General features: G+C 41.6%; 1 protein-coding gene across 3 annotated transcripts in view; it reads left to right on the forward strand.

Annotated features, from left to right (window-relative positions):
- The window catches only part of UNK (unk zinc finger), a 527,926-nt gene that overhangs the window by 293,076 nt on the left and 218,955 nt on the right, over positions 1-15,895 (forward strand). For all 3 annotated transcript variants that reach the window (XM_053709109.1, XM_053709121.1, XM_053709114.1), the window contains 2 exons: positions 6,440-6,541; positions 7,341-7,529. In XM_053709109.1, the coding sequence (XP_053565084.1) occupies positions 6,440-6,541; positions 7,341-7,529 (291 nt within the window). The remainder of the gene's footprint in view (positions 1-6,439; positions 6,542-7,340; positions 7,530-15,895) is intronic.

Raw genomic sequence — 15,895 nt, forward strand, 5'->3', positions numbered from 1 at the left:
GAGGTCGCATGCGTGGAAGGTGAACGTGGAAAAGAGTTCTCTATCACCACTCACAAGAGTCTCCTTCCTAGGGACTCTGATAGATTCTGTAGAAATGAAAATTTACCTGACGGAGGCCAGGTTATCAAAACTTTTAAATGCTTGCCGTGCCCTTCATTCCATTCCACGCCTGTCAGTAGCTCAGTGCATGGAAGTAATCGGCTTAATGGTAGCGGCGATGGACATAGTACCATTTGCGCGCCTGCATCTCAGACCTCTACAATTATGCATGCTAAGTCAGTGGAATGGGGATTACTCAGATTTGTCCCCTCTACTAAATCTGGATCAAGAGACCAGAGATTCTCTTCTCTGGGGGCTTTCTCGGGTCCATCTGTCCAAGGGAATGACCTTTCCCAGGCCAGATTGGACAATTGTAACAACCAATACCAGCCTTCTAGGTTGGGGCGCAGTCTGGAACTCCCTGAAGGCTCAGGGATTATGGACTCAGGAGGAGAAACTCCTGCCAATAAATATTCTGGAGTTGAGAGCAATATTCAATGCTCTTCTAGCTTGGCCTCAGTTAGCAACACTGAGGTTCATCAGATTTCAGTCGGACAACATCACGACTGTGGCCTACATCAACCATCAAGGGGGAACCAGGAGTTCCCTAGCGATGTTGGAAGTCTCAAAGATAATTCGCTGGGCAGAGTCTCACTCTTGCCACCTGTCAGCGATCTACATCCCAGGCGTGGAGAACTGGGAGGCGGATTTTCTAAGTCGCCAGACTTTTCATCCGGGGGAGTGGGAACTTCATCCGGAGGTCTTCGCTCAACTGATTCAGCGTTGGGGCAAACCAGAACTGGATCTCATGGCGTCTCGCCAGAACGCCAAGCTTCCTTGTTACGGATCCAGGTCCAGGGACCCGGGAGCGGCGCTGATAGATGCTCTGGCAGCCCCTTGGGTCTTCAACATGGCTTATGTGTTTCCACCATTTCCGATGCTACCTCGACTGATTGCCAAGATCAAACAGGAGAGAGCATCAGTGATTCTGATAGCGCCTGCGTGGCCACGCAGGACCTGGTATGCAGACCTAGTGGACATGTCGTCCTGTCCACCATGGTCTCTACCTCTGAGGCAGGACCTTCTAATACAAGGTTCTTTCAACCATCCAAATCTAATTTCTCTGAGGCTGACTGCATGGAGATTGAACGCTTGATCCTATCAAAGCGTGGCTTCTCGGAGTCAGTTATTGATACCTTAATACAGGCACGGAAGCCTGTTACCAGAAAGATTTACCATAAGATATGGCGTAAATATTTATATTGGTGCAAATCCAAGGGTTACTCATGGAGTAAGGTTAGGATTCCTAGGATATTGTCCTTTTTACAAGAGGGTTTAGAAAAGGGCTTATCTGCTAGTTCGTTAAAGGGACAGATTTCTGCTCTGTCTATTCTCTTACACAAACGTCTGGCAGAAGTTCCAGACATCCAGGCTTTTTGTCAGACTTTGGCTAGGATTAAGCCTGTGTTTAAGACGGTTGCTCCTCCGTGGAGCTTAAACTTTGTTCTTAAAGTTCTTCAAGGGGTTCCATTTGAACCCCTTCATTCCATTGATATTAAGCTTTTATCTTGGAAAGTTCTGTTTTTGATGGCTATTTCCTCAGCTCGAAGAGTCTCTGAGTTATCGGCCTTACATTGTGATTCTCCTTATCTGATTTTCCATTCAGACAAGGTAGTTCTGCGTACAAAACCTGGGTTTTTACCTAACGTAGTTTCTAACAGGAATATCAATCAGGAGATTGTTGTTCCATCATTATGTCCTAATCCTTCTTCAAAGAAGGAACGACTTTTGCATAATCTGGACGTAGTCCGTGCCCTGAAGTTCTATTTACAGGCAACTAAAGATTTTCGTCAAACTTCTTCCCTGTTTGTCATGTACTCTGGTCAGAGGAGAGGTCAAAAAGCTTTGGCAACCTCTCTCTCCTTTTGGCTTCGTAGCATAATACGTTTAGCCTATGAGACTGCTGGACAGCAGCCCCCTGAAAGAATTACAGCTCATTCCACTAGAGCTGTGGCTTCCACCTGGGCCTTTAAGAATGAGGCCTCTGTTGAACAGATTTGCAAGGCTGCAACCAAGTTCGCTTCTCACTTTTTCAAAATTTTACAAATTTGACACTTTTGCTTCTTCGGAGGCTGTTTTTGGGAGAAAGGTTCTACAGGCAGTGGTTCCTTCCGTTTAAGTTCCTGCCTTGTCCCTCCCATCATCCGTGTACTTTGGCTTTGGTATTGGTATCCCATAAGTAATGGATGACCCGTGGACTGAATACACTTAACAAGAGAAAACATAATTTATGCTTACCTGATAAATTTATTTCTCTTGTAGTGTATTCAGTCCACGGCCCGCCCTGTCTTTTTAAGGCAGATCTAAATTTTAATTAAAACTCCAGTCACCACTGCACCCTATGGTTTCTCCTTTCTTGTCTTGTTTCGGTCGAATGACTGGATATGACATGTGAGGGGAGGAGCTATATAGCAGCTCTGCTTGGGTGATCCTCTTGCAACTTCCTGTTGGGAAGGGAATATATCCCATAAGTAATGGATGACCCGTGGACTGAATACACTACAAGAGAAATAAATTTATCAGGTAAGCATAAATTATGTTTTTTCTAATATCCACCCACATGTGCCAGTGAATTAGAGCATAAATAACTCTGTAATGACAAAGATATGGGATTAAGAAACAGAGAAGCAGAATCTCAGTAAGAAACACATATTTTGTCTACATAGGAGTTTAATCTTTTAAGTATCAGAGTTAATACAGCTTACTTCAAAACATAGTACCTCTGTTCAGAAAACAGTTACATATACACTCCCTAAATTTCTACTAGACAGAGTAAATCCCAACACATAGAAACTATAGAGGTTATACTTTTGGAACACCTGACACTGCTGCTGCGGCCAAGACGGTGGCCAGGAACTAAAATACTAACATGCCCACTAGAAGATAGCATTTCTTCGCTAATATAAGACCTCTCCTACTCACTATCCGTCTTATATACACTGACATCGAATAACCAGATGTAGACGCATATTATTCTCTTGACAGTTTACTAACTATAAGCACACTATAGGCTTAGAGTATCTAACCACTCCGGTGGCTGACCCCCATTGTCGTTTAACTGGCACACACTAACTTGGGGCACAGAGGAAGAACAAACGTTATATATATTGAGATAGCGTAGTTATCCCCCAACATTAAAGGGCTTATACCAAGTTGATTATATCTGTTATACTAAATGTACCCACTTAGAACTCACATACGTTTATTTTAATTGATGTGACTGTACAAGCGCTGTTTTATACAATAATGTTGTACACAGTTTTGGCTCATTGCATCTCAACCTGTTTCTGTTCTAATTGGCCCTGCCAATACACCTCCATACATCTGTTTTCTATTTTTTACAAGAGATGCAATTCTTCTTTATGTTACTGTTATGTTTACATGTTCATTAACAATCCCTAACCATGGACATATACAACACCACAGGTTTAAGAGTGACCGCTCAAATTAAAAAGGATGAAAACGTGGACTGTATATCACTAGTTCTGCTACAAACCACCAAATATGATGTTAATATTTGATGTGTATGACAATTATGTTGTAAATATTTTTCTTATGCTGTCCTCAATAAAAAAAAAAGCAAAAAAAAAAAAGCGTTTCTTTTTGATTGTCCTTCTGTGGGAATATGCAAAGCTATGGAGGACTCTGATACTACATTAGAAGGTTCCGCTCCTTCTGTACTGATTAATAATTCCTGTTTATATTGTGAGGAGGCTGTGGTTTCCCCGGCTGCTCAATTTTGTTTCATTTGCATAAACACTGTTCTAAAGTCTAAGAAGGGAGACAAGCTTGCAAATACTCATAGCGCTATTAGCCCTTCTGAGCTGTCTACTTCTCAGGAATTACTACCCTCTCTACATTACCCCCTCCACATGCAGTTCCCCGCAGGCTCAAGTGGGCTTTTTTCCAGTGGACTTTACCGCACAGTTACAATCGGCGGTGTCTGTGGCCCTGAGAGCCTTACTTCGCTCTAACAAATGCAAGAGAAAGATTATACCTTTACAACTATGCATGCTGAGACAATCGAATGGCGACCATTCAAATCTACCTCAACAGAATGGGCTGGACAGCCTGTGGAGTGACTAGCTCCCCTGGTGGCTCTATCCAGATCATCTGTCCCAAGGCACATGCTTTTTGAGACCGTCCTGGCAGATTGTGACTACGGATGCAAGCCTTTCCGGCTGTGGAGCCGTTTGGGGTGCCACAAAGGCACAAGGTCTTTGGACTCAGGAGGAGTCCTCCCTTCCGATCAATATTTTGGAACTCCAAGCAATATTTAGTGCCTTGAAGGCTTGGTCCCTTCTAAATTTGTCCCAGTTTATCAGATTCCAATCAGACAATATAACCTCGGTTGCCTATATCAACCATCAAGGGGGAACTTGGCGATGAGAGAAGTATCTCAGATACTAGAGTGGGCGGAGACTCACTAATGTATGCTGTCAGCGATCCACATTCTGGGTGTGGACAACTGTGAAGCGGACTTCCTCAGCAGGCAATCCTTTCACCCAGGGGAATGGTCTCTTTACCCCGAGGTGTTTGCAGAGATATGTAACGAGTGGGGGGATGCCGGATATAGATCTCATGGCATCCCGTCTCAATACCAAGCTACCCAGGTATGGGTCGAGGAATCCTCAGGCGGAATTGATAGATGCCCTATCAGTACCATGGAGGTTCAGTCTAATATATCTTTTTCCTCCATTACCCTTTTCCCTCGTGTGGTGGCTCGCATTAAGCAGGAGTGAGCATCTGTGTGATTCTGATTGCTCCGTCGTGGCCACGAAGGACTTGGTTTGCGGATCTGGTAGGGATGTCCTCATCTCCTCAGTGGAGGTTACCTTGCCGCAGAGATCTGCTGATACAGGGTCCCTTCGTTCTTCAAAATCTAGATTCTCTGAGGATGACTGCATGGAGATTGAATGCTTAGTCTTAGCCAAAAGAGGGTTCTCTGAAAGTGTTATCGACACTCTGGTTCAAGCTCGTAAGCCAGTTACTCATCGTATCTACCATAAGGTGTGGAAGACTTATTTGTACTGGTGTGAAGAGCATGACTTTTCCTGGATGGACTGGAGAAGGGCCTATCTGCTAGTTCCTTGAAGGGACAAATATCGGCCCTGTCGGTGTTACTGCACAAAAGGTTGGCTGAGCCTTCCATATGTGCAGTCCTTTGTTAAGGCTTTGGCTAGGATCAGACCCGTGTTTAGATCTGGGGCTCCACCTTGGAGCTTCAATCTTGTTCTTAGTGTTTTGCAGCAGGCACTGTTTGAGCCTATGCATACTGTTGACATTAAATTGTTATCTTGGAAGGTTCTTTTTTTGTTTACTTTTGCACGCAGAGTTTCTGAGATTTCTGCTTTGCAATGTGATCCCCCTTATCTAGTTTGTCATGCTAATAAGGCACTAAACTAGGGTTCCTCCCTAAGGTGGTGTTGAATTGTAACATTAATCAAGAAATTGTTGTTCCTTCCTTGTGTCCTAATCCTTCTTCAGCGAAGGAACGTTTGCTTCACAATCTAGATGTGGTTTGTGCCTTTATGTTCTATTTTCAGGCTACTAAGGAATTAAGACAATCTTCCTCTTTGTTTGTCAACTTTGGGGGGACCGTAAGGGACAGAAGGCTACTACGACTTCTCTATCTTTCTGGTTGAGGAGTGTCATCTGCTTAGCTTATGAGACAGCGGGACGACAGCCTCCGGAGAGGTTAATGGCTCATTCCACTAGAGCAGTGGCTTTCTCTTGGACTTTTAAGAACGAAGCCTCAATGGATAAGATTTGTAAGGCGGCTACCTGGTCCTCCTTACACACTTTTTCTAAATTTTACAAGTTGATGTGTTTGCTTCGGCTGAAGCAGCTTTCTGGAGAAAAGTTTTGCAGGCTGTGGTGCCTTCAGAATAGGGTCCGACTCTTTTATTCTGTTCCCTCCCGTTATTCATTCAGTGTCGTCTAGAGCTTGGATATAGTTTCCCCAACAGTAAGGAATGAAGTTGTGGACTCTCCCTGCCTTATGGAACAAAAACATAATTTATGCTTACCAGATAAATTCCTTTCCTTCCTGGCAGGGAGAGTCCACAACCCCGTGGGTGGCTCCCTTTTTATATTTCTTCTGGCACCTTTTATACCCTGATGTTTCTCCTACTTTTCCTTGTTCCCTTGGCAGAATAACTGGGGGATAGGGGAAGTGGGAGGGATATTTAAGCCTTTGGCTGGGGTGTCTTTGCCTCCTCCTGGTGGCCAGGTGTTGTATTTCCCAACAGTAAGGAATGAAGTTGTGGACTCTCCCTGCCAGGAAGAAAAGGGATTTTTCTGGTAAGCATAAATTATGTTTTTGCATTTCCTTTCTCAGAATCTGCTCTGGATGACCTGGATTTAAATGAGTTTGGAGTAGCCGCGCTAGAAAAGTCCTTTGATAATAGCACAATTCCTTCTGGAGGGGGCATAATGATAGGTAATAAAGCACTTATACAAACATCAGAAGAGAGACAGCAGGCCTCCAATTGCACATATTAAGCTTGTGCCACTTATATTTATATATTTATTTACTAATGTATAACTACTTATAATTTCCAAATCTATACAGCTTCAGTTATTTAGTGCGTGTTTATTGTGTATTTTCAATAGGTTTAATAACTTTATGTTAAAAGTACACAAACATTTGTCATACACAATATGGAGGGAGATGGGATGTGTATTGAATGAATACCCATAATGATTCTATTCCTGTTTTATTACTCGTTGTTATCACACAAACAGTAGTGATAAAATGTAATTTTGACGTCCAAATGTGCAGCAGCAATGAAGTTATAGGCCCTACCTTCTTTTCCTGATCACATTTATTTAATGGGAAAAAATGTTTAAACTATGTAATTTTTACCGCTAAGCTGTCAAAGATTATTTTGTATTTTAGAGTCCATGATAAGTATTTACCAAAATAATTAGAAATTATTCGAAATGTCTTTCATGTAATCTTTGCTTTTATTTGTCTGCGTGTATGTGTATTTATTTTTGTGTGTGTGGAGATATACAGTATATATATATATGTATGTATATGTGTTTATATTTTTATATATATATATATATACACACACACACAAATTTATATAAATAAAATAACAGTGGTGGTAAATATCACTATACTTTACTAGTCAAAGGAGAAAAGTTAATAGTCCACTCAACATAGGGAAAAAGCCAAACTCTACTGTACAGAAAATACTAAATGTATGTCTATTTTATTGCTCTCTCTACAGGTGGTAGTCTAATGCAGAGCTCTGCACCAGTGAATATACCTGGGTCCTTAGGTAGTTCAGCTTCCTTCCACTCAACTTCCCCTTCGCCTCCTGTCAGCCTCTCGTCTCACTTTCTACACCAGACATCGGGACCACATAGCCAATCCGATAACACCTTCCTCAGCACGTCAGCTACTCATGGGTCACTTGGTATGTAATAGTAAAAGTTTTCTAAAACATTTTATCGGAGTTAAAACTCACACTTGATTTTTTTCTTTTTTGTTCAAAAGGATAGATAACATCTTTACTTTGCATAACCAGCATTGTTATATTAATAGGTACAATCGAACGGATCTAGAACGCAAATACAAAAAGCCCCAAATAGTGTGTTATCATTGACACCATATTTATTATAAAGTTGCTAGGTACTCACAAACATAAATGATATCATGCACAAATAAAAATCTTTATAGTCCTTAAAGGGACAGCAAAGGTTCAGGATAATGTTATATAATTCTGCACAGAGTGCAGAATTATATAACCTTATTTAAGCGGTAACTTCGAAAATTAAAAGTATTTCCCAATTTCTTTTTCAAGATACGATGAGTCCACGGATTTCATCCTTACTTGTGGGATTACGCCTCCTGGTCAGCAGGAGGAGGCAAAGAGCACCACAGCAGAACTGTATAAATAGCTCCTCCCTTTCCTCCGAACCCAGTCATTCTCTTAGCCTGTGTTAGTAAGATAGGAGATGGCAAAGTGAGGTGTTAGTAAAGATTCTTCAATTAAGTGTTTATTATTTTTAAAGTAGTGCCACTGAGTGCTACTTTGTGCCAGGGTGTAGCCTAGACCAGATCAGTATCTTCAGTAAAAAGAGAAGCATTTTGTGGCTTTAAAGCAATAGGAAATGGTGGGACACAATTCTCACTGCGCCTCCTATACATGTTTGCTGCCCTAAATACAGATAGCCTAAGCACTTTTAACTCAGGCTGATCTTTGTCTGCAGGGCTATGGGAGGGAGAGAGCCTCTGGAAACCTGCTGGACTGCCATGCTGTTGCACAGCATTCAAGGTAAGTGCTAACTTTATTATGTCTGGGGACGCATCTCTCAGAAAAAAATTGAGCACTAAATTTCTTACATTCACTTCTCAGGGGCTAAGATTACTGAAGGGCTCTTATTGTGGTGGGACGGTTGTTAATACACTGGGGCTGGGACCAAACAGTGTTATTTTACTCCCGGTAGGTGTATCCTCAAGCATGCAAACCAGGCGATGACTAGTTTTTATTTTTATGGAAACAGAAGTTCAGAATAGAGTGTGTAACTCCCCACTCCCGATATCGGTATTATGCTTCTGGCCGATCGGGAGGTGGGTTTTAAGAGACTACAGGGTGTTTAACGGCTACATCTTGAAGTTGGCAGCCCGGGAGTTATTGTTTGATACGCCCACGATGGGTGGGACTTTGGTATAGTGCTGGCGGCTCCATTTTTACAGTCTGTTACGCCCACGATGGGCGGAGCTAGGCCACGCTTCAGAAAGTTTGCACGCCCTTGTTTTGCCTCATCCCGGTGCGCATTGTGAATCTGCGGTCCGTGACTGAGTTTTTGGCATAAGCTGGGAGCGGTTGCTATGGCAGGTCTAGAGCAATAAAAGTTCAGCTTGGTGCACTGCCTGCTTTATGTCGGTCAGTCTTACTTTAGCTGACACAAGGGGTAAACGGATGCACTCGTAATTGTGCATTTGAAACACTGCTTACAGTTTCCTCCGGTGTCCAATTAACTATGTTAAAGCCCTACTCCATCTGTTTGCATAGTTACCATAATAAACAAAAATGGATATCTCTACACATTAAGGAAGACAGTAGTGTTTGTCTTTCAGTATGATGCTGGCTTTCAGTCCTCATGCTTTCGAATGGAACGAAGGTGCTACAAAAATATTGTTCCTTTTGACTTAAAGAGACAGTACTTTTTTTTTGTGGGGTTCCTTTTCTTTGATACATTCAGCTGTTTATCGTATAATGAAGCTTTGTACTAAAATGGAACAAGGGTTCACATGAAATAAAGATTTTTTTCTCCTGATTTTTTATCCTTGTAATTTTCAGAGGGATTGTGTGCACAAGACAGGGTTGCTTTAATATACATAGCGATGTCTATTTCCAACACGGTTAACTTAATTCTTGGATAATTTTTGCAAGTTAATATAGAGGAAAAATGTTATCCTTTTTAAAATTTAAAGTGACAGTAACATATTTTCCTGTGTTAGATTTTATTGTAAATACTCCTTCTAAGGCGGTGACTGTTAGGAATCTGGTGATACCGGTTAGATGCGGTGGCTCCGTGGTTATATTTGCTGCCTTCTAAAACAAAGGTCAATCCATACCACTATTTTCTACACTATAGTGTCCACCATAAATTATGACCCACAGGCAGTGCTCTGCAGTTCCTTGTAAAGACTTTGCTTTTTATGTACATAGCGATGTCTTGTTACAGCAATGTTGATATGTTATTGATTTGTTTCTGACCGACAGAAATCAAACATTCTTTAAAAATTTGAAGAGATAGTATTATTTTTTCGGTATAAATTTTATTAAAAGAATTGCGGCTGTTTTGTTGGTTAAGTCCTCCTTTGTGACGTAGGATGGTACTAAAGCTCACAAGACTAAGTTACTTTAGATTTAAAGAGACAGTAACATCTTGTTCCTATGTGCGTTCTATTAAACAAATTTCAGCTGTTTATTTGTTAGTTCATCCTTTATGGCTGAGGATGCAACAAACGCACTCAAGAATAGATGATTGTCAAATTTAATTTTCCTTTTTGACCCTACTCCCTCTTCGGCGAATTGCTGTTTGGGAGTCTGTTATCTCATGGCCACAGATTTCTCCTATAGTTTCCATTTAAAATTTTATCGCCCACATGCAGTGCCGTGCGTTCCCTTCACACTCCACTTGGAGTTATGATGCGTTCTATACTTTTACACAAGGTAAAAACATTGCTAGAGGAATTGCTATTCCATTAGGCTCTCAGTTTGAGACGGAAATGGTACCTTAGGCATTCCCTATATTTACAAGACTGTTTTTCATTGCCGACTCAGCTAAGGAGACTGTGCGACTCTCCTTCAGGGGAAAGGTGTAGTTTTGACTTCACTACAAGAACTTCTATACCCTTAGAGGGTAGTCCTACTAAAAAGAAAAAATAATATATATATGTTTTAGGTAATGGGACACGAACCAGGGTTTCCAAGGGCACCCTTCTGTGTGTTTTGTTACCGTCACTAGTGTGATGGCATTTTGGGTTGTTGCACTGTCTGATGCTATTCAGTCAGTAGCTTCCCTGGATAACATCCAGGACTGGATAACAGTTTTCATGTGGCTGATTCCCTTCCAGTTTTTATACTGGGGGCCTTGGGCTCTGTCCCAGTTTTTGGGACCTTATGGTTGGAGCCTTGTTTTAAGGTTATATGTTTAATAATCCTTGCCAGGAGCTAATTTTGTAGAGTCCGGGCTTGATTGAAAAAAAAAACAACAACAAAAAACAGCCTGCTGTTGAATCGAAGACAGCATGGAGAACGTGTCCCGGTCCAGTATTGGATCTGGTGGGGGCTGACTCTTCATTTTTCGCTTAAGTTTGGTTTTAAGCTCAAATGTTTTTCTCCCAGAGGCAATTCTGCTTTCATTCTTGTCTGAAGCTTAGACAAGAGGAGAGTCGTCCTTGCTTTTTGCCTGGCAGTGATGGTTCCAGTTTTAATACTGGTCCAGGATCTGGTTTTCATAAAACGGGAATCCTCAAACCATTTTGTGAGAAGGGTACTATCCTTCAGGAGGGGTACTTTTATTGTGCCATTCCTCCCTTAATCCTAGTGGGTCATTTTATGAGAACGGTGGATTTAAGATCAGGTACTTTCATGTGTCGTTCACAAGAATCGTCTCAAGTTTTTGGGTTTGACCTTCTAGACAAACACTTCTATTTGTGGTCTTTTTGATCTTGCCATAGTTTCAAGTTCTTACTTAGACTCTGGGATCGCCATTGGCGATGCTTCAGTTTTGAGACATTGCAATGGCGCTCTTTCTGGCTGATGTCCTATTCCCAGCGTCATCCTGATCACAAGCAGGATTTACTCGAACATAGTGTTATACTTCCCGTGATTCCATGAGAGGAAGGTATCTTTGGACAAGTGTTCCTTAGTCCTAAATTCATTGGTGGTTTTTCTTGGGAATCGAAAGAACACCCCTTTTTATAAAGGAATTTTTTGGAGCCGGCGATGTAAAGTGGGCTTAAAAAAATGACTAATTCCATATCTATGTTGGATTTTCTGATTTAGGTCAGGAAATTACTTTCTATCATTTTTCGCCGAGTTCTTCAATCCACTTTTCGGCCTTCAGTGGATTAGTACTTAGGTATAGTCGGACTGCTGGTGTCAGCAAGTCACAATAACCGGGCAGGTAGCTCAGCATGCTACGGCGCTGTGGCTGAACGTTGTGACAACCCAAGGGTTGCAGATTCGATCTCCGGTGTGGTCTCCTCTGTCGTTCATCCTTTTAAGGTTGATCTACTGAGCAGTATTTTGGGTTCCTTGCAATTTCGTTTGTTGCTTTCACTTCAGGTATATGCCGTTAAGCATACTCAGGTAAAGGAGACTATGTGGATTTGTCTCCTCAGTTAGTCTCTGGGTCATCTATTCCAGGGAACTTGATTTAGCAGTGTGTGGACTCTGGCGGAGTCTATTCTTTTTATAGACTTCCTGGTACTCAGAGCGAGCTCAGGGCTCTTCTGGTCTGGTATCAGTTGGCTTCGGCCCAGTTTTCTCTTTTTTAAGACGGACAATGTGTCCACGACGGGGTGGAACAAGGTGTTCCTTAACCAGGATTGAGGTGGCCAAGCTTATCCAGTGGGCAGCAGCTCATTATTGCTATCTGTCAGCGGTCCATATTCCTGGGGTGGACTCTTGGGAAATGGATTTTCTGAATAGACAGATTTTTCATCAGGGAAAAATTGGAGATCTCATGGCATTGTGTCAGAATGCCAGGCTTCTGGGTTAGGGGTCCAGGTCTAGGGCCCCAGTCTGAGCGGATCACTGCCTTGGAAGTTCTTTGGTCTTTCAGCCTAGATTGGATATCTTCCCCATTTGTGCTGCTTTTCGAGTGGTTGCTCAAACCATATAGGATGGGGCTTCAGTAATCCTTCTTGCTTCTGCGTGGACTCACAGGATTTGCTATGCTGCTCCGGTGGACATGTCATCTCTGCAACATGGATACTTCGGTTGGAGAAGGACTTCTTATTCAGGATTTTTTTCTCTCATCCAAGTCTAGTTTCTCTGAAGCTAATTGATTGGAGATTGGACGCTTGCTCCTATGCAAGCGGGGATTCTCTGATTCGGTCGTAGATTCTTTATTTCAGGCATGTAAGTCTGTAACTAGGACGTTTTCCTTAAATTAGGGTGTAAATATTTTTCTTGGCATGAATCCGAAGGTTACTCACGGAGTAGAGTTAGGATTCCCAGGATTTTTATCTTCTATCCAAGAAGGATTGGATCTCTGTTTTATCTATTTTGTTTCACATGCGTCTGACATATGTCTCAGATGTTCAATCCTTTCGTCAGGCTCTGATTAGGGTCAGGCCTGTGTTTAAACCTCTTGCTCCTCCATGGAGTTTGGATTTAGCTCTTCAGGTTCTTTCAGAGGTTCCATTTAATCTATGTATTCCATAGATATTGTGTTGTCTTGGACAGTTTTATTTCCTGTTTCTATTCCGTTTACTCAATGAGTATCTGAGTTTTCGGCATTTCTATTTAATTCTCTTTACCTTATTTTTCATGCGGATAAGGTAGTGTTGTGTACTAATCCTGGTTTTCTTTCTAAGGTTGTTTCAGAAAGAACATTTCTTAGGATATTGTTGTTCCGTCTTTGTGTTTTAATCCTTCTTCTCGGAAGGAGCGTCTGCTTCATTATTCAGATGTAGTCGGTGCTTGAGGTTCTACTTGCAAGCTACTAAGGATTTTATAAATTAGATACCTTTGCCTCGATTGAGGTTGTTTTTTGGGAGAAAGGTTCTTCAAGCAGTGGTGCCTTACGCTTAAAGGGACATGAAACCCCAAATTTTTCTTTCATGATTTAGAAAGAGCACGTGATTTTAAACAACTTTCTAATGTACTTCTATTATCTAATGTGCTTCATTCTCTTGATATTATTTGCTGAAAAGCATATCTAGATATGCTCAGTAGCTGCTGATTAGTAGATGCACATAGATGACTCGTGTGATTGGTTCACACATGTGCATTGCTATTTCTTCAACAAAGGATATCTAAAGAATGAAGCAAATTAGATAATATAATTCAATTGGAATTTTATTTAAAATTGTATTCTCTACCTGAATCATGAATGAAAATGTTTGGGTTTAGTGTCCCTTTAAGTTCCCTGTCTTGTCCCTCCCGTTTCATCTGTGTACTATAGCTTTGGTATTGTATCCCACAAGTAAGGATAAAATCCGTGGACTCATCGTATCTTGAAAAAGAAAAGGCAATTTATGCTTACCTGATAAATTTATTTCTTTTTCGATACAATGAGTCTGTTCTATGAGACAGGTTATTATATTTTTGCTTAAACTTCAGACACCTCTGCACCTTGGCTTTTCCTTTCTCTTCCTAACTTCGGTCGAATGACTGGGTTGGAAGGGAGGAGCTATTTATACAGCTCTGCTGTGGTGCTCTTTGCCTCCTCCTGCTGACCAGAAGGCGTAATCCCACAAGTAAGGATGAAATCCGTGGACTCATTGTATCGAAAAAGATATACATTTATCAGGTAAGCATAAATTTCCTTTTTGCTGTGTAATGTTGAAGTCTGCTCCAGGATCTACTGAGCGGGTCTTGGATATCCAAAGCGATTCACGGGCTTGCTGGCTAGTCACAGCACGCGGGGTCGCGCTATTGAAATAAATGTAGCTCGCTCCAGCTCTGGTCTAGTAGCGGGAGCGAGCTACATTTATTCCACACTGCACTGTGTGCAGAATTATATAACATTATTCTGAAACTTTACTGTCCTTTTAAGAACAAGTTGAGAATCAAGTCCTCCGTGGCCGATCGTGTTAGCCGGCGTGTGACGTCACCACCCGACCAGAAGCGCCAAAAACAGCCCGAGCTCAGTGCTCAACAACCTCAAGGGCTTACACAAAATGTGACATAAAACCCAAGCATTTTCTTTCATGATTCAGATAGAGCATACAATTTGAAACAAACTTTCCAATTTACTTCTATTATCTAATTTGCTTTATTCTTTTTGTATTCTTTGTTGAAAAGCATACCTAGGTAGGCTCAAGAGCTGGGAGCTTGCTGCTAATTGGTGGCTGTACAAATATACCAATTATTATTGACTTACTGAGGTGTTCAGCTAGCTTAGTAGTTTATTGCTGCTCCTTCAATAATGGATGCCAAAATAATGGAGCTAAATTGATATAAACAAGTAAATTGGAAAAATGTTTAACATTGTATGTTCTATCTGATGGACAGTCTGTGTATAACCTAAAACAACTTTCTTTTTAATGACTTGATGAGTCCACAGATCATCTTAATTACTATTGGGGAATACCACTCCTGCAGGAGGCCGCAAAGAGCACCACAGTAAAGCTGTTAAATATCACCTCCCTTCCCTCCCAACCCAGTCATTCTCTTTGGAGGTGGTAAATTAGGTGTTAGAAAAAGATCTTAAATCAAGAGTTTATTATTTTTAAAAGTAGTACAGGTTTGTTTTGCTTTGTCCTGGGGTGTAGCCGTAGTCCATATCAGTCTTTTCATTAGAGCAATGGTGGCTTTAGAGCGATTGGAACTTGTGGGACATAATTCTCACTGTGCCTCCCATACTTATGCTGCCCTAACTCTGAAAACTGAGGGATCGTACTCTTTTCCTTTTGTCACAGGTCCATGGGAGGGAGAGGACCTCTTAAACCTGGGAGCTGCCTTACTGTCGGGCAGATGAGGAGGTAAGTGCTGACTTATTATCTGGGGGATAGGACTCAAAAAAAGTTAGGCACTTGATTCAACATGGGACAATAATAAAATTCATGGGATATGGGACACTTTATGACAGTGGGCAGCAACAGTGCAGGCACTGGGGTTGGATGTAGATTGCATAGGCCAATGGTGATTCTCATTTCCCAGTGTTTTTAATGATATGCACGACCGGGAGATGACTGGGCCCACGATGGGCGGTACTAGGGGAAAGCATTGCACGTCCTTTCTTACTTCCTCTTCTTGTTAGTCGGAAGAAGAAGCTTGTTAACGTTTTATACTGCGTATCTAGTCAAAGACAAAGCGCTTGTCAGCATATTCATCTGCGCATCTCTGGTGAATTGGATGCGTGCCAACTAGTGTCTGCAGAGTTCCGGTTCTGTTAGGAGGAACGGCTCCTGTCTAAGCAGTGAGGGTCGATTTCTTCAGACAGGTAGGCACCTCAGCAAAGTACTGCTGAGGTGTAGAGGTGATCTGCAGGGCTATTTTCTAATTCTGTATTTATATACGCAAAAAAGGAAAAAAGTTACAGTTTTTTTTAACATTTAAAGAGACAGTAACTTTTTCTTTCATGTAATTAG

This window comes from Bombina bombina, chromosome 1 (assembly GCF_027579735.1).
Source record: "Bombina bombina isolate aBomBom1 chromosome 1, aBomBom1.pri, whole genome shotgun sequence".
Lineage (NCBI taxonomy): Eukaryota > Metazoa > Chordata > Amphibia > Anura > Bombinatoridae > Bombina > Bombina bombina.